Source organism: Physeter macrocephalus, chromosome 5 (assembly GCF_002837175.3).
Source record: "Physeter macrocephalus isolate SW-GA chromosome 5, ASM283717v5, whole genome shotgun sequence".
Taxonomy (NCBI): Eukaryota; Metazoa; Chordata; class Mammalia; order Artiodactyla; family Physeteridae; genus Physeter; species Physeter macrocephalus.
In genome coordinates, this window is record NC_041218.1 from 71,314,273 (window position 1) to 71,341,522 (window position 27,250).

The 27,250-nt window shown below is 38.3% G+C and overlaps 1 protein-coding gene across 7 annotated transcripts in view; it reads right to left on the reverse strand.

Annotated features, from left to right (window-relative positions):
* CRPPA (CDP-L-ribitol pyrophosphorylase A) overlaps positions 1-27,250 on the reverse strand; it is a 466,682-nt gene that overhangs the window by 432,857 nt on the left and 6,575 nt on the right. For all 7 annotated transcript variants that reach the window (XM_028490069.2, XM_055085022.1, XM_055085024.1 and 4 more), the window contains exon 2: positions 21,549-21,825. In XM_028490069.2, coding sequence (XP_028345870.1) covers positions 21,549-21,825 — 277 coding nt within the window. The remainder of the gene's footprint in view (positions 1-21,548; positions 21,826-27,250) is intronic.

A 27,250-nucleotide genomic window follows, 5' to 3' on the forward strand; every position in this document is an offset into this window, starting at 1 on the left:
GGACGCGCAAGCTCAGTGGCCATGGCTCACAGGCCCAGCCGCTCCATGGCATGTGGGATCTTCCTGGACCGGGGCATGAACCCATGTCCCCTGCATCGGCAGGCAGACTCTCAACCACTGCACCACCAGGGAAGCCCTGTCTGTAGATTTTTTGATGATGGCCATCCTGACCAGTGTGATGTGTTACCTCATTATAGTTTTTATTTCCATTTCTCTAATGATTAGTGATTTTGAGCATCTTTTCATGTGCCTTTTGGCCATTTGTATGTCTTCTTTGGAGAAATGTCTATTTGTTTTTTTGATATTGAGCTGCATGAGCTGTATATTTTGGAGATTAATCCTTTGTCAGTTGCTTCATTTGCAAATATTTTCTCCCATTTTAAGGGTTGTCTTTTCATCTTGTTTATGGTTTCCTTTGCTGTGCAAAAGCTTTTAAATTTCATTAGGTCCCATTTGTTTATTTTTGTTTTTATTTCCATTTCTCTAGGAGGTGGGTCAAAAAGGATCTTGCTGTGATTTAGGTCATAGAGTGTTCTGCCTATGTTTTCCTCAAAGAGTTTTACAGTTGCTGGCCTTACATTTAGGTCTTTAATCCTTTTGAATTTATTTTTGTGTATGGTGTTACAGAGTGTACAAATTTCATTCTTTTACATGTAGCTGTCCATTTTTCCCAGCACCAGTTATTGAAGAGACTGTCTTTTCTCCATTGTATATCCTTGCCTCCTTTGTCATTGATTAGGTGATCCAGCAATCCCACTCCTGGGTATATATCCAGAGAAAACGATAATTCAAAAAGATACATGCACCCCAATGTTCATTGTAGCACTATTTACAATAGCCAGGACATGGAAGCAATGTAAATGTCCATCAACAGAGGAATGGATAAAGAAGATGTGACACATAAACACAATGGAATATTACTCAGCCATAAAAAAGAATGAAATAATACCATTTGCAGCAATGTGGATGGACCTAGAGATTGTCATACTGAGTGAAGTAAGTCAGACAGAGAAAGACAAATATCAGATGGTATCACTTATATGTGGAATCTAGAAATAAGGGTACAAGTGAACTTATCTACAAAACAGAAATAGAGTTACAGATGTAGAAAAGAAACCTATGGTTACCAGGGAGTAGGCAGAGGAGGGATAAATTGGGAGGTTGGGATTAACATATAGACACTACTGTATATAAAATAGATAACTAGTAAGGACCTACTGTAGAGCACAGGGAACTCTACTCAATACTCTGTAATGGCCAATATGGGAAAAGAATCTAAATAAGAGTGGAGATATGTATATGTATAACTGATTCACTTTGCAGTACACCTGAAACTAACACAACATTGTAAATCAACTATACTCCAATTAAAAAAAAAAGAGCAAGCCTGAATTGTCAAGCCTAGCACCTATCAGGAGAGGTTAGAAGACAGGAAAAGAACACACATGCACACACGTCATAGTGCTTTTTAAGGAAAAAAATATAGTTCTATTACTTATAGTTAATTAACTACTTACAGTTAATTCTATGCCAAACAATGACATAAAAATTTAAAAGAACATGAGACATACAAAATGTCTCCATGAAGAGCTGTGCAGACTCTCTGCAACTAGAAAAAAGCATTTATAAAAAACAACCATTTAAAGCCTTTGAAAATTGTCCTAAGGGCATTCAACAAATTAACATTTAAGAATATCTCTTAAACCTCGGAAAAAACAGAGTCTGTGGTACTGGAACCGTCATCTGCTCTTTTTCCTTCATTCCACAACACCCAGCTCAATGTGACTTAAGTTCCACTCAGAGTAGGTATGGCCAAAAAGAAAGGGTTCCCTCTCCCACCAGTTCCCAGTGGGAAGGGCAGAGTGCCAGCATTTCCCATCCCACTCAACTCCATGTCACAAAGGCTCAGTTACCAGCAAGTATGGCCAAGAGGTTGTAGACGCCCTTCACCCACATAGCCTCCACCCAATAGAGTGGAAGACCCACCCCAGGCATGGTAGGTAGAGAATACTGGGGCCCTGATCACGCTTGGCCCAGTCACACACAGGGCAGAGGTTCTGTGCCAGGAGAGACAAAAAGAAGATGAGTCTAATGCCTCCAGGCAGCACCCTGCTCATGAAGTAGTGGTGTCACTCAAACAACATGCCCACCTATAGCTCCAAAGCAGTGGCATGGTGATTTTTCACAGGGAGAAAGACAGCTACTAAGCTCTCCCCAAGGGAACTTGCTTAATTGGAAGGGTGAAGAAGTTTAAGGGTAAGCACACTCTCAAAAGAAACGGAGATCACGGTAAGCAATTAAGAGGAAGGTGAGAGCTTCATGAGAGCAAAAAGTTGAACCATAGGGAAGCTAGTTTACCAGAGACAACCAGAACAAGAGACAGCTAACAAGAATCACCCACCCACCCACCCCCAGAATCAGAGCAAAGCTCCAATACCGGTTTTACAAACTACCCCTGCTAAGGGACCAGAATTTACTTGGATCAAACTGTAGGGTACTTTATGTATGTGGCATTGTTCCAAAAAAAGAGCAGTCAGCAGGCAATGAATGGAGCTTATCAGCTGGGTGTCAAAGGCAGACAGTATAACAGAGATCAGGGAAATACAGATGAAGAGAACCCTGCTAAAACAACTGTCATTCCGTGGTGACTGAACACTTGTCTAGAACTGCACCCTCTGAAGTGACTTCAGAGGTTTTGCCCTGTACAGGAATAAGACTGTGACTTTGCTGGTCTATGTTAGTAGCCAAGAAAATAATAAGCCTTGGGGAGGTACTTGGAACTGACAAAATACATTATCCAAAATATGCATTTTTCAACAACAACAAAAAAAATGGAAAGACATGCATCCAAACAGGAAGGTGTGATCTATACAAAGAAAGAAAAAAAAAAGCAGGCAACAGAAACTGCCTGTGAAAGGGCCCAAGTGTCACACTTATCAGGTAAGACTTCAAATCAGGTATTATAAATATGTTCAAAGAACAAAAGGATATCATGCATAAAGAAATAAAGTATGATGACCATTAGTATTATCAATATTAGGAATACATATTTTTAAAAACTGAGTAGCAATTTTAGAAGTGCAAAATAGCTAAAATGAAAAATTCACTAGAGGGGTTCAACAATAGATTTGAACTTGAGAATAACTGAACTTAAAGTCAGATCAATAGCTTACACAAAGAAAAATGAACAGATTCACAGAGAAAAGTAGGACATCATTACAGACATTTTTGTAATAGGAGTACCAGAGGGAAAATGAAGGCAAGAAAGGAGCAGAAAAATATTCAGGGCTTCTCTGGTGGCACAGTGGTTGAGAATCTGCCTGCTAATACAGGGGACATGGGCTCGAGCCCTGGTCTGGTCAGGTCCCACATGCCATGGAGCAACTAGGCCCGTGAGCCACACTACTGAGCCTGCGCGTCTGGAGCTTGTGCTCCGCAACAAGAGGCCACAACAGTGAGAGGCCCACGCACTGCGATGAAGAGTTGCCCCCACTCACTGCAACTAGAGAAAGCCCTCGCACAGAAACGAAGACCCAACACAGCCAAAAATAAATAAATAAATAAATAAAATTTTTAAAAAAATATTCAGAAAATTATGACTGGGCTTCCCTGGTGGCACAGTGGTTGAGAGTCCACCTGCCAATGCAGGGGACACGGTTCGTACCCCAGTCCGGGAAGATCCCACATGCCACAGAGCGGCTAGGCCCGTGAGCCATGGCCACTGAGCCTGCGCGTCCGGAGCCTGTGCTCTGCAGTGGGAGAGGCCGCAACGGTGAGAGGTCCGCGTACCGCAAAAAAAAAAAAAAAATTATGACTGAAAATTTCCCAAGAAAAGCCATCTGTACACTCAAGGAGCTCAGTAGACTCAAAGCAGAATACACACAAAGAAGTTCATATCCAGACACATCATAGTAAAAATGCGAAAGCTAAAATCACAGGAAAAAAACTTGAAAGCAGCCAAAGAAAAATGTTTTATCATTAACAAGGGAACACCAATAAGATTAACAACTGATTCTAATCAGAAACAATGGAAGCCAGAAGGCAAGTGGGTGATATGGTAACTGCTCAAAATAAAAACCTGTTAAAGGTTAAGTCCAGCAAAATGAGCATTTACAAAGATCAGATCAAAATAAAGATTCTGAGCAAACAAGCAGAATTTGCGGCTAGCTGATTCACCCTACGAACACTGAAAATCTTTAAGCTCAAAGAAAGCAACCCTAGACAATAATTCAAATCCACATGAAAAAAGAGCACGAATCATTTAAAAAAAAATAAAGTTATAAATGCCTTTTTCTCCTCTCTTAAGAGGTTTAAAAAGGAATGCATAAAATAAATATAAGTTAACTGATCAACCTATAATATTGAAATATATATTTGACAAAAACAGCATATTGTGACAAGGAAAAGATGAGTAAAGGTGCATCACAGGAAGAAACTAACAGATGATAACTTGAATCTACAGTAACAAATGAAAACTGAAAATGGAAAACAAGAAAGTTAATATGACATTCGGTATAAATACAGCTCACCTTTCTTCTCAACTTCTATAAGTGGTGTAAAATAAGATGAAGTGATAACAACAATGGATTATTGGGTTTCTAACATACATGCACCTAACACTAATAGCACAAAAAGGCATAAAAGGGAATAGACCTATTTTAGAGTAATATTTCTGTACCTCCCTAGATTTTAGTTAGCATATATCTGAATTATGTTAAGACGTACACTGCAGGGGCTTCCCTGGTGGCGCAGTGGTTGCGCGTCCGCCTGCCGATGCCGGGGAACCGGGTTCGCGCCCCGGTCTGGGAGGATCCCACATGCCGCAGGGCGGCTGGGCCCGTGAGCCATGACCGCTGAGCCTGCGCGTCCGGAGCCTGTGCTCCGTGGCGGGAGAGGCCACAGCAGAGGGAGGCCCGCATACCACAAAAAAAAAAAAAAAAAAAAAAAAAAAAAAAAAGATGTACACTGCAAGCCCTAGAGTAGACACTAAGAAAATAGAAAGTTAAAGTGAGAAAATAAACAAATTAATGTTCCATAGAAAATATTCATTTGATATGAAAGTAAGCAGTAATGAGAAAAGAGACACACATGAAACAGCCAATGTATATCAATAACATTAATTTTCAGTGGATTAAACAATCCAAACTCACATTGTCAAATTGGATTAAAAACCCAACTGTATGCTGTCTACAGTTGACACATATTTGAGACTCAAAGATCCAAATATACTGAATACAGAAGGATGAAAAAGGATATATATCAAGCTAACAGCAACCTGTAAGAAAGTTTGAGTAGCTGTATCAGAAAAAATCCAAAAATGTTAAAGATAAAGCCATCTTATAATTTTAAAAAGGTCAATTCAACAAGATATAAAAATTTATCTATGGGGCTTCCCTGGTGGCGCAGCGGTTGAGAGTCCGCCTGCCGATGCAGGGGACACAGGTTCACACCCCGGTCCAGGGGGGTCCCACGTGCTACCGAGCGGCTGGGCCCGTGAGCCATGGCCACTGAGCCTGCGCGTCCAGAGCCTGTGCTCCGCAATGGGAGAGGCCACAGTGGTGAGAGGCCCATGTACCGCAAAAAAAAAAAAAAAAAAAAATTATCTAACAGATCCCCAAGTACACGAAGCAAAAATTGGTAGGATTTAAAGGAGAAATAAATAATCCAGCAGTTGGAGATATCAACACCCCACTTTCAATAATGAGTAGAACAACTAGGCAGAAGATGACCATGGAAATAAGACTTGAAAAGCACTATAAACCAACCATATCTAACATATCTATTGAATACTTCAACAAAAGTCTATGTTCTCCTCAAGTATACATGGAGAATTCTCCAGATCAGACCATATGTTTGGCCGTAAAACAAGACACAATAAACTTTAAAGGATTAAAGTCATACTAAGTACGTTCTCTGATCTTAAGAGTGAAATTAGAAAACAGTGGTGCAGCCACTATGGATAACAGTATGGAGATTCCTCAGAAAGTTAAAGATAGAGCTACAAAATGACACAGAGATTCTACTTCTGGTTATTTATCTGAAGCAAACAAAAACACGAACTCAAAGATACCCACCCCCATATTCACTGCAGCATTATTTACAATAGCCAAGACATGGAAACCTAAATGGTCATCTTGGACATGTGAAGACCTCAAGGGCATTATGCTAAGTGAAATTAATCAGAAAGACAAATACTGTATGATCCCACTTATGTGGAACTTAAAACAAAAGATAGAAATAGCTCATAGATACAGAGAACAGCTTGATGGGGGACGTGGGTAAGATGTGTGAAGAAGTTAAAAGATACAAACTTCCAGTTATGAAATACGTCATGGGGATGTAATATAGTTAATACTATATTGCATATTTGAAAGTTGCTGAGAGAATAGATCTTAAGTCTCTTCAGAAGAAATTCTGTAACTATGTATGGTGACAGATACAGACTTATTGTGGTAATTTCTCAATGCATACAAATGTTGAAACATGTTGTACACCTGAATCCAGTATGTTGTATGTCAATTATACCTCACAAAATGTTTTAGAGAAACAAAAAGAAATGTGAGAATTAAGAACATAGCAACTGGGCTTCCCTGGTGGTGCAGTGGTTAAGAAACCGCTGGCCAATGCAAGGGACACGGGTTCCAGCCCCGGTCCAGGAGGATCCCACATGCCTCGGGTCAACTAAGCCCATGTGCCACAACTACTGAGCCTGCACACCACAACTACTGAAGCCCGCATGCCTAGAGACCGTGCTCCACAACGAGAGGCCACCACAATGAGAAGCCCGCACACCGCAGCTAACAGTAGCCCCCACTTGCGGCAACTAGAGAGAGCCCATGCACAGCAATGAAGACCCAAAACGCAGCCAAAAATAAATTTTAAAAAGCAAAAAACAAACAAAATAACAATTGAATAACACACTACTAAATGAATCCAAGAAGAAATCACTATGGAAATGATACTTTGAGATCAGTAACATACACAATGTAAAGTAACTTGAGAATGCAGTTAAAGCAGTCCTAAGAGAGATTTATAGCTGTAATTGTGTATATATAAAAGGACATTTTCAAAATCAAAACCCTAACCTTCCACCTCAAGAAAGTGAAAAAAGAGAAAGACTTAAGCTAATGCAGGCGTAATAATAAACGTAAGAGCAGAAAATAGAATAGAGAAAAACCAAAAACAAAAGTTGGTTCTTTGAAAAAGATTAAACAGTTTTTTTTCCTAGTTTAACTAAAGGTTTATAAGACACAAATAAGTAATATCAGGAATGAAAGTGGTGACATTTCCACTAACCTTATAGAAATAAGGAATAAGAAAACTGCAAGCGTATTTTAACAAATTAGGTAACAGATAAAATTACATTTTTCTAGAAAGACACAACCAAAACTAATTCAAAGATAGAAAATCTGAATAGACCTTTAAGAAAATTAGGCATTTTTAAATTTCCCACGAAGAAAAGCCCAGGCCCAGATGGCTTCACTGGTTAATTATAATGAAAGTATTTTTTTCAATACCAGTTCCTCACACTATTTCAAAAAAAAATAGGAGGGAATACTTCCCAACTCACTCTTTAAGACCAATATTACCAAAACCAGAGATATCACAAAAAACCAAACTACAGATCAATACTCCTGAAAAATATAAACACAAAAATCTTCAAGATAACAAACCAAATTTGGCAACATGTAAGTAGTATTGTGCACCATGACCAAGTGGGATTTATCCCAAGAAAGCAAAATTAATTTAACATACCAAAAAAAATCAATGTAATACACCATATTAATAAAGAACAAAAACACATGAACATCTCAATAGACTCAGAAAAAGTATCTGACAATATCCAACACTTCATGAAAAAAGCATGCAACAAACTAACAGAAGAGAACTTGCTCAATCTGATCAAGGGCATCTACAAAAAAAAAATCCACAGCTGACATCAGACTTAATGGTGTGATGACTTAATGTTTTCCCTTCAACATCAGGAACAAGGATGTCCACTGCTGCCACTTTTAATAAAAGTGCTGGAAGTTCTCGTCAGGGCAGTTATGCAGGAACATCTAATAAAGGCATCCAAGAAAAGTAAACTATCTTCACTTGCAGATGACATAATCTTATATATAGATAATTCTAATGAATCCACTAAAAATACTATTAGAACTAATAAACTAGTTTAGCAAGAATGCAGAGAACAAGATTAATATATAAAAGTTAACCGTATTTCTATATATTTGCAAGGAACAATCCAAAAGTAATTCATTTATAGTAACTTCAAAAAGAATACTTAGGAATATATTTAACAAAAGGGCAATATATTTAAATATACTCAGTAAGTGCAAAGCATTCTAAGAACTACAAAAAATTTCCTACCTCTTTTCTAAGATCCAACATCTCCACATACTTACTGGCATCCATTCCTTCTCATGTAGGTCTCTATAGCAATAGTCTTCTGTCCTGCCTCAATTTTGTATTCTTTTACTGAATTGTCTCCATTAGAGTGCATGCATTTTGTGACATCTCCCATCATTAAGTCAGTCTTCCATTGATCATACATCTGCCAGTTGGTACCAGTTTAAAATAAGACTCTTTCAAACAACTCTCCATACTACACTATTCCTTATCTGTAATTTTTCTCTCCTCCCATGTGCTCTGTAGTCTACTTTTATTAGGATTTTATCTCCACAACTCCACAAAATAAATTTTTCAAGCTCACAATGACCCTCACATTGCTAAAACCAATGGATAGCTCTTTATCTTCTTGAGGACATTTGTTCACTTGGTTTTCAGAAACCATTATCACCAAGCAAACTCTCATCTTCTCACACTTTAAATCCTAGATCCTTATATCCTCCTTCTAAATGGAAAGGATTTCCAGAACTCGGACCTCAGACTTCCGTAGCTACATTCATTCCATAGGTGACCTCTTCATGTCCCATAGTTTCAAATACTATCTTATACGAGACTTTGCAAATCTATAAACCCAGAGCAGATATTTCTCCTTAAATCTGGAGTTGTACAACAAAATACCTATTTAACATCTCCATTCAGATCAAAACACACAACTGGACTATAAATATCCAGGTTCTGGTTTCACCTATACAACAAACCCCTAACTGGCTCCTCTACAGATGGTCCCATCTACATAAACGTCTACTCTATTCTTTTAGTCGTTCTCACCAAAAACATTGAAGGTCATTGATTTCTCCTCCTCTCATATTTCCTATCCAAAACATCAGCTTCAAAATATCCCAAATCTGCCCACTTTTCATTGTTTTTACTGCCACAATCTGAACCCAAGGCACCCATATTCACTCTCTCAGATCCCACACAAATCAAGAGCCATAAAGACATTAGTAATTTTGGCTATATTGAAATAAAAATGCTTGCTCATCACAAAACAGTATTTTTAAAAGAAATTTTTAAAAGGGAGATAATAGTTACAAAGCATATACTTTGCAAAGTATTCGTTTCCAGAATAACCCCAAGAAACCAGTGGTTATTTGAGAACGAGAAACGGGGGCAAGATTTACATGTGCAATTCAATGAGAACACATAAAGCCCATAAATATATGAAGAATACCCAACCTACTTTTAAGATGCCAATTTAAACCACAAAGAGAAAGCACTTTCCACTATCTGGATTAGAAAAAAATAAGTCTAACAGTGTCAAGTGATGGTGAGAATGTGGGGCAACAAACTGTTGTTAATACACTATTGGTGACTGTGAATTGATACAAATTTAGAAAATAATTCAGCATCATCTGGTAAGGCTGGTAACATGCACACATCTTGACTAGAGAAATCCTTGCACATGTGCACCAGAAGACATGAGTAGCACTGTTCATGCTAGCAATGTTCATATTAGCATAAACTAAAAACAAATGTCCACTAACTAAACAGATAAATTGTGACATATGAAGTAGTGATCATGAATGCATTACAGATGCACAGATTAATGTGAATACATTTCCCCCAATACACTGGGCAAAAAATATATATACAAAACAGTTAAAAATCATATGAACGTGTGAATTATACCTCAACAAAAAAATAAAATCTAAAAAGTATGTTCTTTAGGGATACACGCTACAAAACTGAAGACAAGCAAGAAAACAAAGTTCAAAATAACGTTTATCCACCTGGGAGAAGTAAACAAGATCCAGGCAGGGACAGAGTTTCACAGTGCCCAGTAAGATTCTATTTATTATACCATGTGGTAGATTTGCAAGTGTCCGAAGTTCTCTGACTGTTTTTGCTATTTTTAAAAACATAATTTCTAAGATGTGTATTTATGGACCCTCATTTTGATTACTGAAAACTAACTTCAAGAGCAGAGATCATTCCTTTTTGAGATGTCATTATAGGATTAGTATATTGCAGAAATTACTAGGTTCTTTCCTATGGAAGCTAAAACATCAGTTGGAAAGTAACACAACATAAAGACAATTGAAAGCACAAGGTGGCTACCAGCTTCCTAAGTCTCACTAAACAAAAAGCCGAAGAAGAGTCACAAGTGAAAATACCTCTGCTGTCCAAGTATGGACAAAGTGAGTTGCCTCTAAAATACAGCTATCTGAGAAGTTTGTTTCATAAAATTCCCAAGTTATCAAACACACTGTTTCCATGGGAATTAGCATAATGAGCTCTGGATGGAAGCTTAACAGCTCAGCACCACAGTGATTATGTGCCTCTCAGGGTAATCTATCAAATATTTCCACGTATCAATGCATGGAAAACATCATAGATACAAATCATACAATACGAATAAAGAACCCCACCTTTACTGTTTACTTTTAAAAGCAAAATTGAACAATGCTTATCATCCATCAACACAGCAGGTACGAACATGCATCCCTCCTCAGGCATCTGCATTCAAGCTAATTATGACACTCTACAACAGAAATCCTCTGACTAGGTAATTACAATTTCAGTTAGCTGAGTTATCTTTATTCGGAGACTACTTAATCAATGTTTACAGAATAACGTCTTCAAAGCTAATCATTGCCAATTATGAGATTTTGACTATTTCACTTTTTTTTTTTTTTTTTTTTGCAGTACGCAGGCCTCTCACTGTTGTGGCCTCTCCCATTGCGGAGCACAGGCTCCGGACGCGCAGGCCCAGCCGCCATGGCCCACGGGCCCAGCTGCTCCGCGGCATGCGGGATCCTCCCAGACAGGGGCACGAACCCATGTCCCCTGCATCGGCAGGCGGACTCCCAACCACTGCGCCACCAGGGAAGCCCTATTTCACATTTTTATATACTTCCCATCTCCTTTTATGAGGAAAGAATCTATAGTTTATTGAGTACAGAAATATAGGTTTTAGAAAAACCTGTCCAAACTGTGCTATCACTACAAAGTATCCCTAAACCTGAATATGCAGCACAAAGGCATAAGGAGCCCCCGCTGTACACTAAACTTTAATTCTGGAGAATTAGAGTAATACCATTTATCTGAAACCTAATATGATCAGAGATAAACTTGGTTATGTACTAAACTTTAATTCCTAGGTATACTCATCTTTCCTTAATCTACCCTATCAAACTTCATTTTAAAGTAATTAATTGAACAGATTTGCAAGGGCAGATAGTTTCAGGTAATTTAGCAAAACAAAAGCCTTTCACATAGCACCTTCTCTAGCATCAGAAACAGATCAAGTTTCACCTCAGACCACGGCAGTCAGGGAATAAGTAGTTCACCACCTGCCATCGACTTAATTTAAACCTTTGTCAACATTTCCCAAGGAATAATCAGAACTCACTCATTCTTTAGACATAGGACTTAAATCAATACCAAACTGTCTCTTGAGTAGATAATAAAGGATCCATTTGGCCCAGGAGAGCTTATTACCTGACCCCCACCCAGGACTGAACTCTGACCTTCAGTGTAGATCATCATGATCACAACCACCCAGAGATCAAGTGATTACTAGCCATGGTCAATTCTACTTTATGTCAAATTTCCAAATACAGAGTCAAATATCTGTTAAGTGATTTTTTCATCTCTATTTTAAAACAATCCATTCCTAGGTATTTTATTTTTTTTGATGCAATGGTAAATGGAATTGTTTCCTTAATTTCTCTTTCTGATCTTTCGTTGTTAGTGTATAGAAATGCAATAGATTTCTGTGTATTAATTTTTTTTTTTTTTTTTTTGCGGTACACGGACCTCTCACCGTTGCGGCCTCTCCCGCTGCGGAGCACAGGCTCCAGACGCACAAGCCCAGCGGCCACGGCTCACGGGCCCAGCCGCTCCACAGCACACGGGATCCTCCTGGACCGGGGCACGAACCCGCATCCCCTGCGTCGGCAGGCGGGCCCCCAACCACTGCGCCACCAGGGAAGCCCTGTGTATTAGTTTTGTATCCTGCAACTTTACTGAATTCATTGATGAGCTCACTCTGAAAACTATAAGATACTGATGAAAGAAATCAAAAATGTCACAAAGAGATGGAAAGATATGCCACGTTCTTAGATTGGAAGAATCAATGTTGTCAAAATTACTATGCTACTCAAAGCAATCTACAGATTCAATGCAATCCCTATCAAATTACCAATGGGATTTTTTGCAGATCTAGAACAAAAAAATCTTAAAAATTGTATGGAAACACAAAAGACTCTGAATAGCCAAAGCAATCATGAGAAAGAAGGACGGAGCTGGAGGAATTAGCTACTTCAGACTAAACGATAAAGCTACAATAATCACAACAGTATGGTACTGGCACAAAAACAGAAATAATAGATCAATGGAACAGGATAGAAAGCTCAGAAATAAACCCACACACCTATGGTTGTACCACTATGGAAAACAGTGTAGAGGTTCCTTAAAAAATGAAAACAGAGCTACCATATGATCCAGCAATCCCACTCCTGGGCATATATCCAGAGAAAACCATAATTCGAAAAGATACACACACCTCAATGTTCTTTGCAGCACTATTTACAATAGCGAAGACATGGAAGCAACTTATATGTCCATCGACAGATGAATGGATAAAGATGTGGTACATATATACAATGGAATATTACTCAGCCATACAAAAGAATGAAATAATGCCATTTGCAGCAACATGGATGGACCTAGAGATTATCATACTAAGTGAAGTCAGACAGAGAAAGACAAATATATGATAGCACTTACATATGGAATCTAAAAAATGATACAAATGAGCTTATTTACAAAACAGAAACAGAAAACAAACTTATGGTTACCAAAGGGGAAAAGTTGATGGGGGGAGGGATAAATTATGAGGTTGGGATTAACATATACACACTATTGTATAGAAAATAGATAATCAACAAGGACCTACTGTATAGCACAGAGAACTCTACTCACTACTCTGTAATAACCTATATGGGAAAAGAATCTGAAAAATAGATATATGTATACCTATAACTGAATCACTTTGCTATACACCTGAAACTAACACAACATTGTAAATCAACTATATTCCAATATGAAATAAAAATTTTAAAATAAAAAATAAAAAAAACAGTCCAGAATACATTGCATAAAGTCGTAAAACTGGGTAGTCAAAGTATATTCTTGATGCATACACACATATTAACTTCAGCAGAATTTCCAAAGCGTTCATCATTGCTAAATAGTCATGCTGCACAGTCCTAAGAGATCCCACACACACCCATGTCAAAATTTCTCATTATATAAATTCCACTGTTTCTCTTCAGATTACCAATTTTCCAACAAAAACTAATGCTGCTAACTATGCTATAGCACATGGGATAGCCACCCCCCAAGAATAAAGAATTAACTTACCCAAAAGGTCTATCGTGCCAACGTTGAGAAACCTTGTGCCAGGTTGATACTCAAATATAGGAAGAAACAAAGGCCTGGAGCCTGCTTTCAGATACAAAAAGTCCCTTCTTACATATTGCAAAAATCCAATACAGGAAGTACAGGAGACCTTGTTTTATGAGAAAAGATAAGATAAATCATTTAACCAGTGCGGAAAAGGTCCCAGGCAGTCATAACCCTTAGGCAAATGCCATTTCCATAAATAGGTCTGCAAAGACGTGGCAAGCAAAAAATCAGTGCCAAGTTTCACAGAAACTTGGAGGCAAGGGTGGGGAGGGCAGGAACACAGGGATTGAGAGAGAAGAGATGAGGACTACCTCAGGGAAAAGAAAAATTAAAAGCACACAAAATACATGTCCCTTATTTCCTACGGCTCACATACCACAACGTTAGTCAAGTCCAGGCAGTCCAGTGCCCTGAACATTTTAGTACTATCTACTTCCCTCTCCATTTCATTTGGCTTAAATGGGGTTCATCATCACTCAGCTGCATCATTACTGTAGATACCAAACTAATTTCACTTCCCTCAAACTCTTCCTTTAGTCAACCTACCAAACAAGGCAGACAGTCATCTTTGTAGAATTCAAGTCTTATTATTCCCTCCTCAAAATATCAGTGGTTCCCTCTTACCTATGGATGAAATTCAAGGAAAGATATCAGGGAGGATTAATGAATTCCAATCTGCACATGATTCCAGAGACACTGAAAAAGGCAAATTTAAGTGGTTCTATCTAGCTGGAAGTTGAACACAGCAGGTCTGGAATTCAGAAGTGAGAAGCCTGAGAATGAGAGAGATTTGGGACAGTGTGTCAGTGGGAGTTAAAATAGGTGCATACAAATGTGTTGCACCCAGTGAAATAATAGTTTTAAAAAGTTACATGTTGTATGATTCAATTTATGGATTCTGGAAAAGACAAAAATACAGGAACGGAGAACACATCAGTGGTTGACGGGTTAGAGGAACAAGGGTCTGAATACTAAGGGCAACAAGAGGAAATTCTTCAGTGTTAGAACAGTTCTGTGTCCTACCTGTGGTGGTGATTACAAGAATCTTTACAGGTGTAAACACTCAGATTGTACATTCCCCAAAAGTGCGTTTTATTGTATGTTGATTTAAACAGTATTAAGTATTGTGGGCATGATTTAGATCGCTCAGAAATACTTTGTTTGATGATAATAATAGTTAAAGGAACCTTAATTAAAGGATGGGAAGAAGTATCTGAAAAGTGAGTGGTCAAAAAAGAGGAATGAATAAAGTCACAGAAGCCAAGGTAGGGGCAAGAGTTCCAAGGAAGATCTAGTTAACACTATCAAATTTAAGGCATTCTATACACACTGGTGTACTCTAAAACTCAATTCTGATGTCAGCCACCTGGAGTTAGCATAAACCCATGGTTCATAACCAGACTGCCATTACTTCAGACACCAGAGAGAAGTGGGGTTCCCCAGGCCACCGACACTTCTGACCAACTGACTCCAAATTCAAGAGGTTCCCACAACCTCTATTTAAGTTCAGTAATTCACTAGAATGACTCAGAGCTCAGGAAAAATGCTTATCACATTATGATTATATGATTATGATTACTTACATTACATATTTATGACAAAGGATACAAATCACACTAGATAAATAAATGAAGAGACACAAGGGGTGAGATCTGGGGGGAGACCAGAACACAGAGCTTCTATGGTGCCCTCCCCGCAATCAGGGAGCAGCATGTTTTCAGAACCTCACTGTTCACCAACCAAGTAGCTCCCCACTGTGCTTCAGTGTCCAGAGTTTATTGGGATTTCACTTCGTAAGCATGATTAATTAAACCATTGAGCATGTGACTGAGTTCAGTCTCCAGCACCATTCCTCTCACCCCAAAAATCCAGCTGGTTCAAAGCTCCGTTGGTCTTGCTGATAACCAGCCCCTATCCTGAGTCATCTCATCTTATTAGCGTAAGCTCAAATGAGATCCAATGGGCTCATGAAAAACGAAGACCCTTAACAAATTTCAAGGATTTATTCTCCCTGCAAGGAACCAGGGACAAAAGCCAGTCAAACTCCTTGTTATACAAAAGACTAAAAATGTATTTAATTGGGAATTGGAAAGTTACAGGTGATTTTTAAGCAGAATAGTCAAAGGGGAAAGAGGCCAGATTGATTGCAATGCATTGAGTAATAAATTGGAGATGAAGAAGCAGAAGCAATAAATATAACCTGTTACTGTAAGAAGTTGATTAGGGAGGAGATGATAAAACATCATTAGAGATGCAAAAACAGAGAGCTCAGGAAAGAAACATATGCAACTAACTAAACTAAACGTCCTCCTTCAGGAGCAAGTCTTTAGGAGGTTGCTCTACTGATAGCATGAACTGAAAATGAGACTTTACTGGCAGTTCTTAGAGTATATGCAATAGCTTATTAGTCCTTCTAAAAAGGATTCTCCCTACATCTTTATTTTTCAGTGCTCCAACTTATTTTACCCTTCCAATATATCCCTTATAACAAGGTCCTTATAACTACATCTCTTGACTTATAATTATGCCAAAATATACAAGTACTTCATACTTGTAAAGGAATCCTATTTTGCAATACGGCAGACCACATACCTTGGAAAAACATATTACAATTTTTTTAATGCAGAAGAACTCATAAACAGCTTTTAAAAGTAACTTTTAAAAGTGCCTTTTTAAAAAAGAACTTTAAAAGTATGACTCTCGGGATTCCCTGGTGGCGCAGTGGTTGAGAATCCGCCTGCCGATGCAGGGGACACGGGTTCGTGCCCCAGTCCGGGAATATCCCACATGCCGCGGAGCGGCTGGGCCCGTGAGCCATGGCCGCTGAGCCTGCGCGCGCAACAGAAGAGGCCACAACAGTGAGAGGCCCGCGTTCCCAAAAAAAAAAAAAAAAAAAAAAAAAAAAGTATGACTTTCAAGAAAGCTCCCTAGAAGTAACATGATAGCCAGAAACCAAGGAAGTAAGATGGCAGAGACCTTTGGGTAAACAAGAGGCTTTAGTTTTAACAAATGAGAAGGAATGAGGAATTAGATCTTGAGCCTGTGCTACTTGGTTGGTTAGAACTGTAGCCCTCAAAGATCCATGAGAAGCTATATACTCATTTAAAGAGAAGACTAGAAAAAAGTGCCCTCAGTGAGGAAAGACAAAGCAAAATTGTCTGTTCTGGCTTGGGATTTAGGGTGGGCTGGGCAGTAGGGTGAGCTGGGGGTGGGAGTAGTCTTCTCTGAGAAGTGGTAATGATCATCTATACTTTATATGTGTGTTTGAAATTTGTTTTACCACCACCATAGGATCTACAAAACTTCAACCCAAGAATTGACAAAAGTTGCTGCAGGTTGGAAAAGCCCGTGGGATCCCTGGCAGAGGGAACACAAATTCACGTTTCAGAAACATAGCTTCATCCCATGCCCAGAGGATTCCTGCCGATCGAGTCCTGCCAAACATGGGCTTACAATCCAAATTGCAAAGGAGGACACCAATCATCATGAGCAAAAGTGAACAGAATTGAAGAGCTGGAGAATTAAACTACCAAGAATTACTATTAGCTACAATGTACAAAATGTTTAAATATTGAAAGACAAAACAGAAAAGCAAAATAGAAAAAGACCAATCACATTTGAAATGGACCAAACAGAACTCCTAGAAATTGATCATTACAATTGTAAAACTCCTTAAGCAAAAGATTAGAACTAAAGAATGAAATAGAAAACTGAAATTACCCGTGAGGCAGTCCACGAGAACAAGGAGAAAATATTAAAGTTGAGACATGAGGACAGGATAAGGTTTATCATATATAGATGCATATGGATAAAGAAGAAAAAAAGCTGTCAGTTGGGAAACGGGACAAGGTCAATATTCAATAAGATAATCGCTTAGGACTTTTTAGAATTGATTTTTAAAAACCATAAAATTCATAAAGGACAAAAAATCCAAAGCAAGGGAAAAAAGATTCATATATTCAAATACCAGAGACACTGCACAAAACCTGAAAAATTCTTACATGCAACCAGACAGAAAAGGCAGATTACTTTCAAGGGATACAATTAGACTGGTTAGGAGACTTCTCAAAGGTATATTAAAGTCAAGAGACAATGGAATAATATATTTTCAGAATTTCATACTCTGACCAACCCTACCAAAAGTAAAAGAAATAAGAAATAAAAGTAAAAGAAAATAAATGAAAAGCAAAAGTAAAAAAATGATAAAAGCCGCCCTACTGAAGTCATCTTGCCTCTTTGGAACCCAAGAATAGAGCACAGAGAGAGAGAAAACACTGGGGTCCTGGCAACACTTTTGAGCCCCTATATGCAGACAACCTAATGTCAGCCTTAATTTTGGAGCATCTTAGTCTCTTGAAGTAGTACATCATCATTAATTTGGATTTTTTTAACCAAAATGTAATGTAAGTTAAAATATCAACGTTATCCTAAGCCTGCATACCCACCAGGGGGCTGTCACAGTGTCTCATTTATTCAGGAAATGATTTATCTGAAAGGGACCTTTTGGGTAAGGGTTTGAAAACTAAGAGGTAAGAAAACAGGGCAATCAGTTGAGAGCCTATAAAACACAATTTAAAATAACAAAGGAGAATGAGTTCAAAGGAATCCCAGGCAAACAACTGTCTGGTAGCTCTAAGCAAAAATCTTCACTACTTTCTTTACAGAATTTAATTCAGACCAGTTTTCTGCAATTTGACCTGAGGTTAAAACGATGCCAATACTTCCCACCAATTCAAGAACTTCAACTACTAGTAGTACATCTCAATTAGTTGTATTTTTGTTTTTAGTATTAAAATTTAGAACAGGGTAGCAGAGGTGGCAGAAAGTAGTGCCTGAACTTCCTGAGGCTACTGGGTCACTATCCTCAACATTCTAAGGAAATGAGAATAAGCAAAATAAGTGTCCCCAATTGAAAACTGTATTGTTTAGAACAAACCCTTCCTGATTAGCAGAAACCAGCTTTTCATTGCCCTTGAGCTTTTACAACTCACATAAATTATAGATAACTGATAGTAAATGGAAAATCATTCTTGCCTATAAACTTGCCAATAGATTCTGCCCAGTGAAGGTTCAATTGGCACCCCTCATCCCGTGGGGAAAAAAAGTTTTGTCTATTTCATTAATTTCAACATTCCCTTATTCCATATAAATTTGTTCTCCTCTCAATTGTAACATGTGTCTGGTTCCCTCATTAATGAGGGCAATAAACTCCTTAACATGCTCCTTATAACTGCATGAAACTAATAATGATTTTACACTTACGAAAACTATCCCTTAACACCATCAAAAACAAGGCAGTATTTCTGAGACACCAAATTTCTCAAGTTTTCTTAAATTAGTTGTAAAGATTTTGCTTTAAACCAGCTTTTCAATGTATTTGGAAAGTTTCAGATTTAATTAAAACATAATTTGTTTTATTTAGAAGGCATAATGAGACTGAATCTTACAAATTATATTGTGATTAACAACTTAAGAAAATTAGAGTCTAAAAGCAATTCTGACAAATCTGTAACTAACAAAAAACCACCGAACTGCTATACATGTTTATGTTTTACTAATCACCAGTTAAATGATATTCTCAGCATATTAATTGGTGCAAATTAATCTTTTGCCTTTCAGACATACTACCAAAAGAATCATTTTATAAACAATCTTAGAAATTCTCTGAATACTCAAAAAACCCAAATGTTTGATTTTCACAGTGAGTTTTAAGTGCTATTTTCCTAAAAAGTAACATAGGCAAAGAGCCATAATTTATTTGTACTATGGTATGCCTTAGACTTTCTAACTGCCCAAATTATATAATCTTCCCTAAGAACTTTCAAACTTGTAAAGTTTTACTCAAATTCTTAAAAGTTATAAATCCTTTCTTCTTTTATTCCTCCTCATCACCCTTGCACCTGGCCACATTGTCTCTTCCACAATCTAGGAGCCTGGAAAAGAGGAAGAGGTCACAAAAAACACAGGAGCCGTGAGAAAGTTTTGTGGTCAACTAATGTTCCTGAGCCATAATTTTCACTACATCAAAATACCACTTAGAAGTTAAATTAAAGATAAGAAAAATGTTTCATTTTACCTGTGGAATTCTTACATAGGTCTAAATGTAAAAGAAACTCATGTTGTAGAGAGATGAAATTAGGAGCAATTTCCTGAAAATGAAAATCCAAATACATATAGATAACTAAACAGAAATCAGACTATCTTTCCCAGTTGAGTATTTTATAACTTCCTGGCCACCGGCTAGGAAGGCTTAGATGACTCCTTCCATTGTTCTACAATCTTTGAAGGAAAATATTATCTGAGATATTATAATTATTCTTACAGTAATACCACTTTAAATACTTAGCACTTTACTATGTAGTTAACATATATACAATTTCCAATCCTAAAAGCAACCTTACAAGTTAACATCTATATTTTTACAAGGAAAATAAGCTCAAAGAAGTTGAGAAAGTTGAACATATTATACAACTAATAATTAGGAAAACAGAATTGGGCCTCAGTCTGTCCAACTCTACAGCCTATTTCTATTATACTATACTAAGTCTGGGCCATAAATTTTCACTAAGTCTCAAATTTAGACTGCAAACTTAAGTTTAGTATCTATTATGTCATTTACAGGATTTTACTCAGTAATTTTTAAAAAACAAATATGTTCCAAAGATTAAAATAGATCTTTTGCTATCCTGTGTTTGTTATGGTGAAAGAGAAGTGAACACAGAATTCTGTCATCCTAAGATTATTCACTTTAAGGGGTGTGAAAATCTTGCCTGGCTGTTTGTGCTAAAAAATAAACCACTTCTAAAAAATTAAAACAAAAATCGGGTGAAATGAGCCAGGTTTGTTTGGGTTTTTTTTGCTTTAAGTCACATAGCTCCTAGACTCTTAAAAGATTCTTAGGCTTTTTTTTCTTTTTTTTGTCATGCCGCGGCATGTGGGATCTTAGTTCCCCGACCAGGGATCCAACCTGCACCCCCTGCATTGGAAGCACAGAGTCCCAACCACTGGACTGTCAGGGAAGTCCCTCAGGCATTTTTAGGTAAAGGAATGAAATTAAATATGCAGCTAAGGGGCTTCCCTGGTTCAGTGGTTGAGAATCCGCCTGCCAATGCAGGGGGCACGGGTTCAAGCCCTGGTCTGGGAAGACCCCACATGCCGCAGAGCTACTAAGCCCATGCACCACAACTATTGAGCCTGCGCTCTAGAGCCAGCGAGCCACAACTACTGAACCCATGTGCCACAACTACTGAAGCCCGCACACCTAGAGCCTGTGCTCTGCAACGAGAAGCCACCGCAATGAGAAGCCCATGCACCACAAGAAAGAATAGCCCCCACTCGCCACAACTAGAGAAAGCCCGCGCGCAGCAACGAAGACCCAACACAGCCAAAAATCAATTTAAAAAAATAAATTAATTTTAAAAATATATATACGCAGCTAAGGTCCATCCATTCATATCCATACTCTAATGACATTATTGCATTCTTCTCCAAATAGCTCATATTACATTATGATAAATGACTACCTAGCAAAAGAAATTCCAGAACAGTCTCACGATCTATAATATAAACTTCCTAAAGCAAATTAGCATAACATCTTATGTCATCTTGCCCATTTTAATTAACTTGACATTTAAATATTGAATATAATTCCATCAAAATCCAGCAAGTGAATATGTGCTATAGCGTTTGCCCCTTTTATCCATTCTCAGAAGTATTTCAATACTTACCCCATGTTCCTTAGCAGCTGTGACAACTTTAAGGAGGACATCTTCCTCAACAAATGGTCTCACAGCATCATGGATAATCACTACTTCTGGCTTTGAGAGTCTACAGTTGGGCTGATCCTCTGCCAGTGCTTTTAGTCCATTGAAAATTGACCTGTGGCGGGTCACTCCAGATTCAACCAGAGAGATGCCTTTATGCTGGTACCTCTGAATAATACACTTCATTGCTTCCATGTTCTCTCCAGTTACTGCCACAACAATGTCCTTTATCCAAGATACTCTATAAGGAAAGTATGTACACATTTCATATCAATTGATTCTTAAACAACTAAAGTTAAGCTAGTAACAAAACTGAGTTACTAATTACTAGTACATCTTCATAGGGACATTAAAAACGGAAAGCTATTAACTAAGTCAATGTTATGCATTTTTAATCATGTCTAGTAAAGGGGTTGATTAAGAATTTGAATTTTTCATACTAAAAAGCATGAATATAAATATAAGTAGTATTTTTCAATACATAGTGTGAAAGTACCTATATTGCAAAGCATAGATTAGGTATAGATATGTATCACAGATTTCATAAGATGAATTTAAATAATTAGCATATTCATCAGGAGACTGAGAGAAAAAATTTAAGATTATGCTTTTAAATTGCTTTTTTTCCCCCAAATAATTCTCTCCATTAAGTAGGAACAACTCAAAGCACTTCTGAATTCCACAAGTTCTGTCTCCTTCAAGAAATCCATTGATTTGGCAACAAAGCTGGATAGCTGAACTAAACTTTGCCTACATCAAGGTGAAATGTTTTAGCTTAAATAGGGAAATTATGCTAATTAAGTTTGTATAAGTATAAATCAGGCTCAAATAAAAAACTCTTTTTTTTTTTTTTTTTTTTGCAGTACGCGGGCCTCTCACTGTTGTGGCCGCTCCCGTTGCGGAGCACAGGCTCCGGACGCGCAGGCTCAGAGGCCATGGCTCACGGGCCCAGCCGCTCCGCGGCATGTGGGATCTTCCCGGACCAGGGCACGAACCCGTGTCCCCTGCATCGGCAGGCAGACCCTCAACCACTGCGCCACCAGGGAAGCCCAAAAACTCATATTTTAATGAAATATAAAATTAAAGGAATTCATCTGTTGAGTCAGATACAAAACAAAGCAATTCTTCTCTGTTCTGAAACACTTTCTTAAAGAGCTACTGACATACAAACGCTAACAGTCCACAGCGCTGAGTAGCAGTGGCTGCAGTAAAGTTGAGCAGAATTCTCTTGAGGACCAGTGTTAACAGAGGCTAACATGATTATACACTCAAAGTTCCACAGCTGACGGGCCCAAGCCAGGAAAACTGCCTCTGGCCCATGATATCAACTCTGAGTAAAGGCCACTTTAAAATTTAATGGCATTCTTAGCCTCTGAGATCCTACATGTTGATGCTAGACAGTTAAGTCTTGTACTCACTTCTAAAGAGATGAAAGAAGGGTCTGAAAATTACTGAATAATGAAATTAACTATCGATAAATGAAAAACACTGGGTTGCTTCACTCAATAATTAACCATTTCCTACCTTCTGTTATTGAACAAACCCTTCCTATAACCCAAAACCCCATTCTGCCTGTGGCTACAACAGCACTACACTGAGGCACACAACCAAAACTTGAGGGCACACTATCCTTTCATTTTAAGTCCATTCCTCTAACAAATATTGAGCACTGGATAAATGATCAGAATTGAGTATACAATGAAAATAGTTACTGCTTTCACAGAGCTTACAGATAAAACAAAGAACGCCAACAATCGCGAGCTGCAATAAAGTGCTGTGAAGGACAGGTCCAGGCTCCAGGATTGCATGCAGCACAGTATTTGACCAGCACAGAGAAGGCCAAGATAATGCTCCCTAATGAAGCAGAGTTTTCTCTTCAAGTGGCAAGAGGCAGGAAAACAGGCAAAAGGATTTGGAGGGAGAGAGGGATGGTTTAAGCAGAGGCCGTAGCAAGGTTCTGAGAAACTAGGAGGAAATGGAGGGGAGTTCTTTAAGCACGGAGAAGAGCCCATGAAGAGGCTGGAGAACCAGACAAGAGATAGGCTGGGCTAGGCCATGGAGACATCCAAGGCCATATTAGGGGTTCTAGTCTTTAATCTTAAAAAATAGGAATCTAAAGAAAAGCTTTATGCAGGACATTTACACTCAAATTAATACTCACCTCCCCCAGTATTCTATGCTGTTCAATGACATAATGGGAACTGTGGTAGGCAGAATAATAACCCCCAAATGATGTCCATCACCTAATTCCCAAAACTTGTGAATATGTAACCCTACCTATCAAAAGAATTTTCTATATGTAATTAAGTTAAGGATCTTGAGTTGGAGATCATCCTGGGCTATCTGGGTGGGTCCAATATAATTGCAAGAGTCCTTAACAGTGAAAGAAAAGCAAGTGAGTCGAGGGAGAAGATGTGGTAACAAATGCAGCACTCATTATGACACAGGACCATAAGTCCCAGAATGCAGGTGACCTCCAGAAGCTGAGAGAGTAAATGGATTGCCATCTGGCAAGTAAATGGATTGTCCCAAGAGCCTCCAAAAGGAACACAGCACTGCTAACACCTTTATTTTAGCCTAGAGAAACTGATTTTTTGACTTCTGACATCGAAAAGTTTAAGAATGTATTTATGTTGCTTTAAGCCACTTAGTTCCACGGAAATGTTTACAGGAGTGATTGCAACTTCTAATTTAAGAGCATAAACTTTACTCTGGTGCAAGATGGAGAACAGATTGGGTAGAGAAAGCATACAGACAGACCAGGTAGGAAGCGGCTGCTGAAGTCCGAGCGAGACAATGATGGTAGCCTGTCTATCAGATGGTGCTTGTGGATGAGATTTAAGAGATGGTAATCTTCCTGAGTTAGAGGTCATAATCCTCCTGAGTCAGTAAGAAAAACTGCAAAATAAATAATTTATCACTTAATATGAAATAGCTAACATTGATTAACTTACTAAGTCTTAAGCATTAGTCATGTTTTAACTCATATACTCCTCACACTCTATACTATCTCATATAGGAAACATCAGAAGGACCTGATACACAGATACATCGTACTTTATCTTCCTATACTGCCATCTGATGCCAAAAAATACTTGAAAAAAATATTTTTACCATTTTTCATCAAAATACAACATTCCACCTTCTAGAATGTAGGCTCCATGATAGCAAGGACAATATCAGTTTTGCCCATTGCTTTACGCCTAGTAGGTAGTCGATAATTATTTGTTTTATCAGTAAATGATTTTGGTCTGTCTCAACTACCAGGATCTTACAACACAGCATAGTTTGAAGGATTATGAAAACAGAAGGCTCTCCTCATCAACCTGAAGACAGAATGAAAATCAATGAAAATGCCTTCCCTCTGCAATATTGCTTGCTGATTGTTTTGTTTCAATGAGTTTGACTCTTTACTCTGATTTCTAGATTCTAAGGCTCCAAGGACGACTGGGATTATTGATGTTTTTGTCAGACACCTTGGGGGAATTTTAATCATAAGCAAAGCAAAACAACACCACTCACAGAATACCAGACCAGAAACTATGTAGTTATGTGAATAGGCAATAAGGAGGATTCTGGAATATGACTAAGTGTAGGTTGCTCTTTGCTTTGTAATCCATCCATCCCCCACTTCTATCATTGCAAATTTAACACTGCTAGAACTTACTCTATTTACATGGTTTAAAACTTACACTGTGCTTAACCAAGTCCTTAGCAAGTGACAGTTCCTCAGTGTCCCCTAGATGTAAGGTTTCCCAAGGTTCTGTCTCCACTGGCACAGCTGTGACCCAGGCAGCCATCTCTCCCATTATTTCTGCAGTAGCCTCTTAGCTCGTCTCCTCCTCCTCACTTAATCAACACAATCCACTCTTACCACTTCTAGATGACTTCTCCCAAGTGTAAACCTTAGGCCATCCCCTGCTGGCTCTTGAGCGGGACACTTCAAGACCTGATCTCAGCCTGCTTCTCCCCGCACCACTTGGTCTCTGCCACGCCCCTCTTTGACCGCCACATTTTCTCACATCCAGGTCTCCGCTTATGCTGCTTCCTCCGCCTCTCAACATTAACCCCCATCCTCATCATTCCTCCACCCCCACCCACTCCTGGCTGAGTCCTACTATTCTTCAGCTGTCAGTTCAGATGTGGCCTCCTCCAGCAAGCTTTCTTTGACATTCTGGGTGCGGCATCTCTGCTCTCACCTCCCATAGTACTCTTATCGCTGGAGAGTCTTAACAAGCATCATACTGTTTCATTTTTATCTCCCTCACTAGGCTGCCAACTCACAGAAAGCAAAGACTATATCCCAGGGCTTGGTACATACTAAGCTTTCATTAATATTAATAGTAGCAATAGCAACTAAGATGTATTAATTGTTGGCTAAGTGCCATGTACTGTTTGGAGCATGTGTCTGTAATATTTCACTTAATACTCACATCGGCTCCAAAAGAAATCACTATTACCTCCATTTCACAGATGGCACAGAGGCAGTGACCTGCCCATGATTATACAGCTAGGAAATGAAGGGACCTGCGTATACCCCAGTCTGACTGTGGAGCTCACACTATAAACCTCTGTAAAAGCACTAACACTGAGAGGTCATAAAATCCATGAGAAAAAAAAAATCACGTCTGGATCGTCATGTCCCCAGCAATTCATTTATTTTGAACAATAATGCTGCATTTGTGGTCAAAAATGGTCAAGTTTTTTTCTTACAATTTAAGCATAAGTAAGTATTCCTTCATTCATGTGTTCATTTAGTCATTCAGAAAACATCCAGTAAGCATCCGTCATTTGCCAGACATTATACTAGTCACTGGTAATCCAATAACAAACACGGGCAGAATTCTTGACCTCACAGACTATGTATCAAGAAGTATCTGTTAAATGAATCAGTGAATAGATAAGAGGAAGCTTAAACAATTAGGAATAAAACGTGCTCTTGAGTTTATAGAAAAGTTTAAAAGTAATCAAATCTATTTAGTTTATTAATAGGACATCACACTAAGTTTGCTTTTTTTTTAAATAGAGAAGTTTTAAGTACATGTTCAACTGTATCAGTGGACAGGATTTTTTTCTAAGGCAAGAGTTTAACGTGTGCCCTAACCTATCATCTTTCACTTTCCATAGTCTATTCTATCAGAAAAAATAAGCTAAAAGCAACTTTTAAAGACATGTTGCTTTTTTGACCAAAAATTACATGAAATTAAATGTTAAAATATAGAATAATGAAGAGGGAGAAAGATAGGACATTGCTTGACAATAGTCATTCAAACATCTGAGTTAATGAACTCCCAAAGGTCGATCCCAATTTCACTGGAATGCCTTAAAATATCTATAAAATGATTACCTATGTTTCATCAAACAGAAAGCAGTTCAAAAAAGTAGATATAGATTAGACATATACTCATGGCCTAAGACTTCTGAAACAATTTTATGAGGCTCTAAATAGAAAAATGTTTTAAACAAGTGTTTCTCAAACTGTAGATTTCAGGACCCATTAGAGTATCATCAAATCAATTTTGTAAGGTAAGATTAACAGTTTTTTGTTTTTTGTTTTTTTTTTTTGTGGTATGCGGGCCTCCCTCTGTTGTGGCCTCTCCCGTTGCGGAGTACAGGCTCCGGACGCGCAGGCTCAGCGGCCATGGCTCACGGGCCCAGCCGCTCCG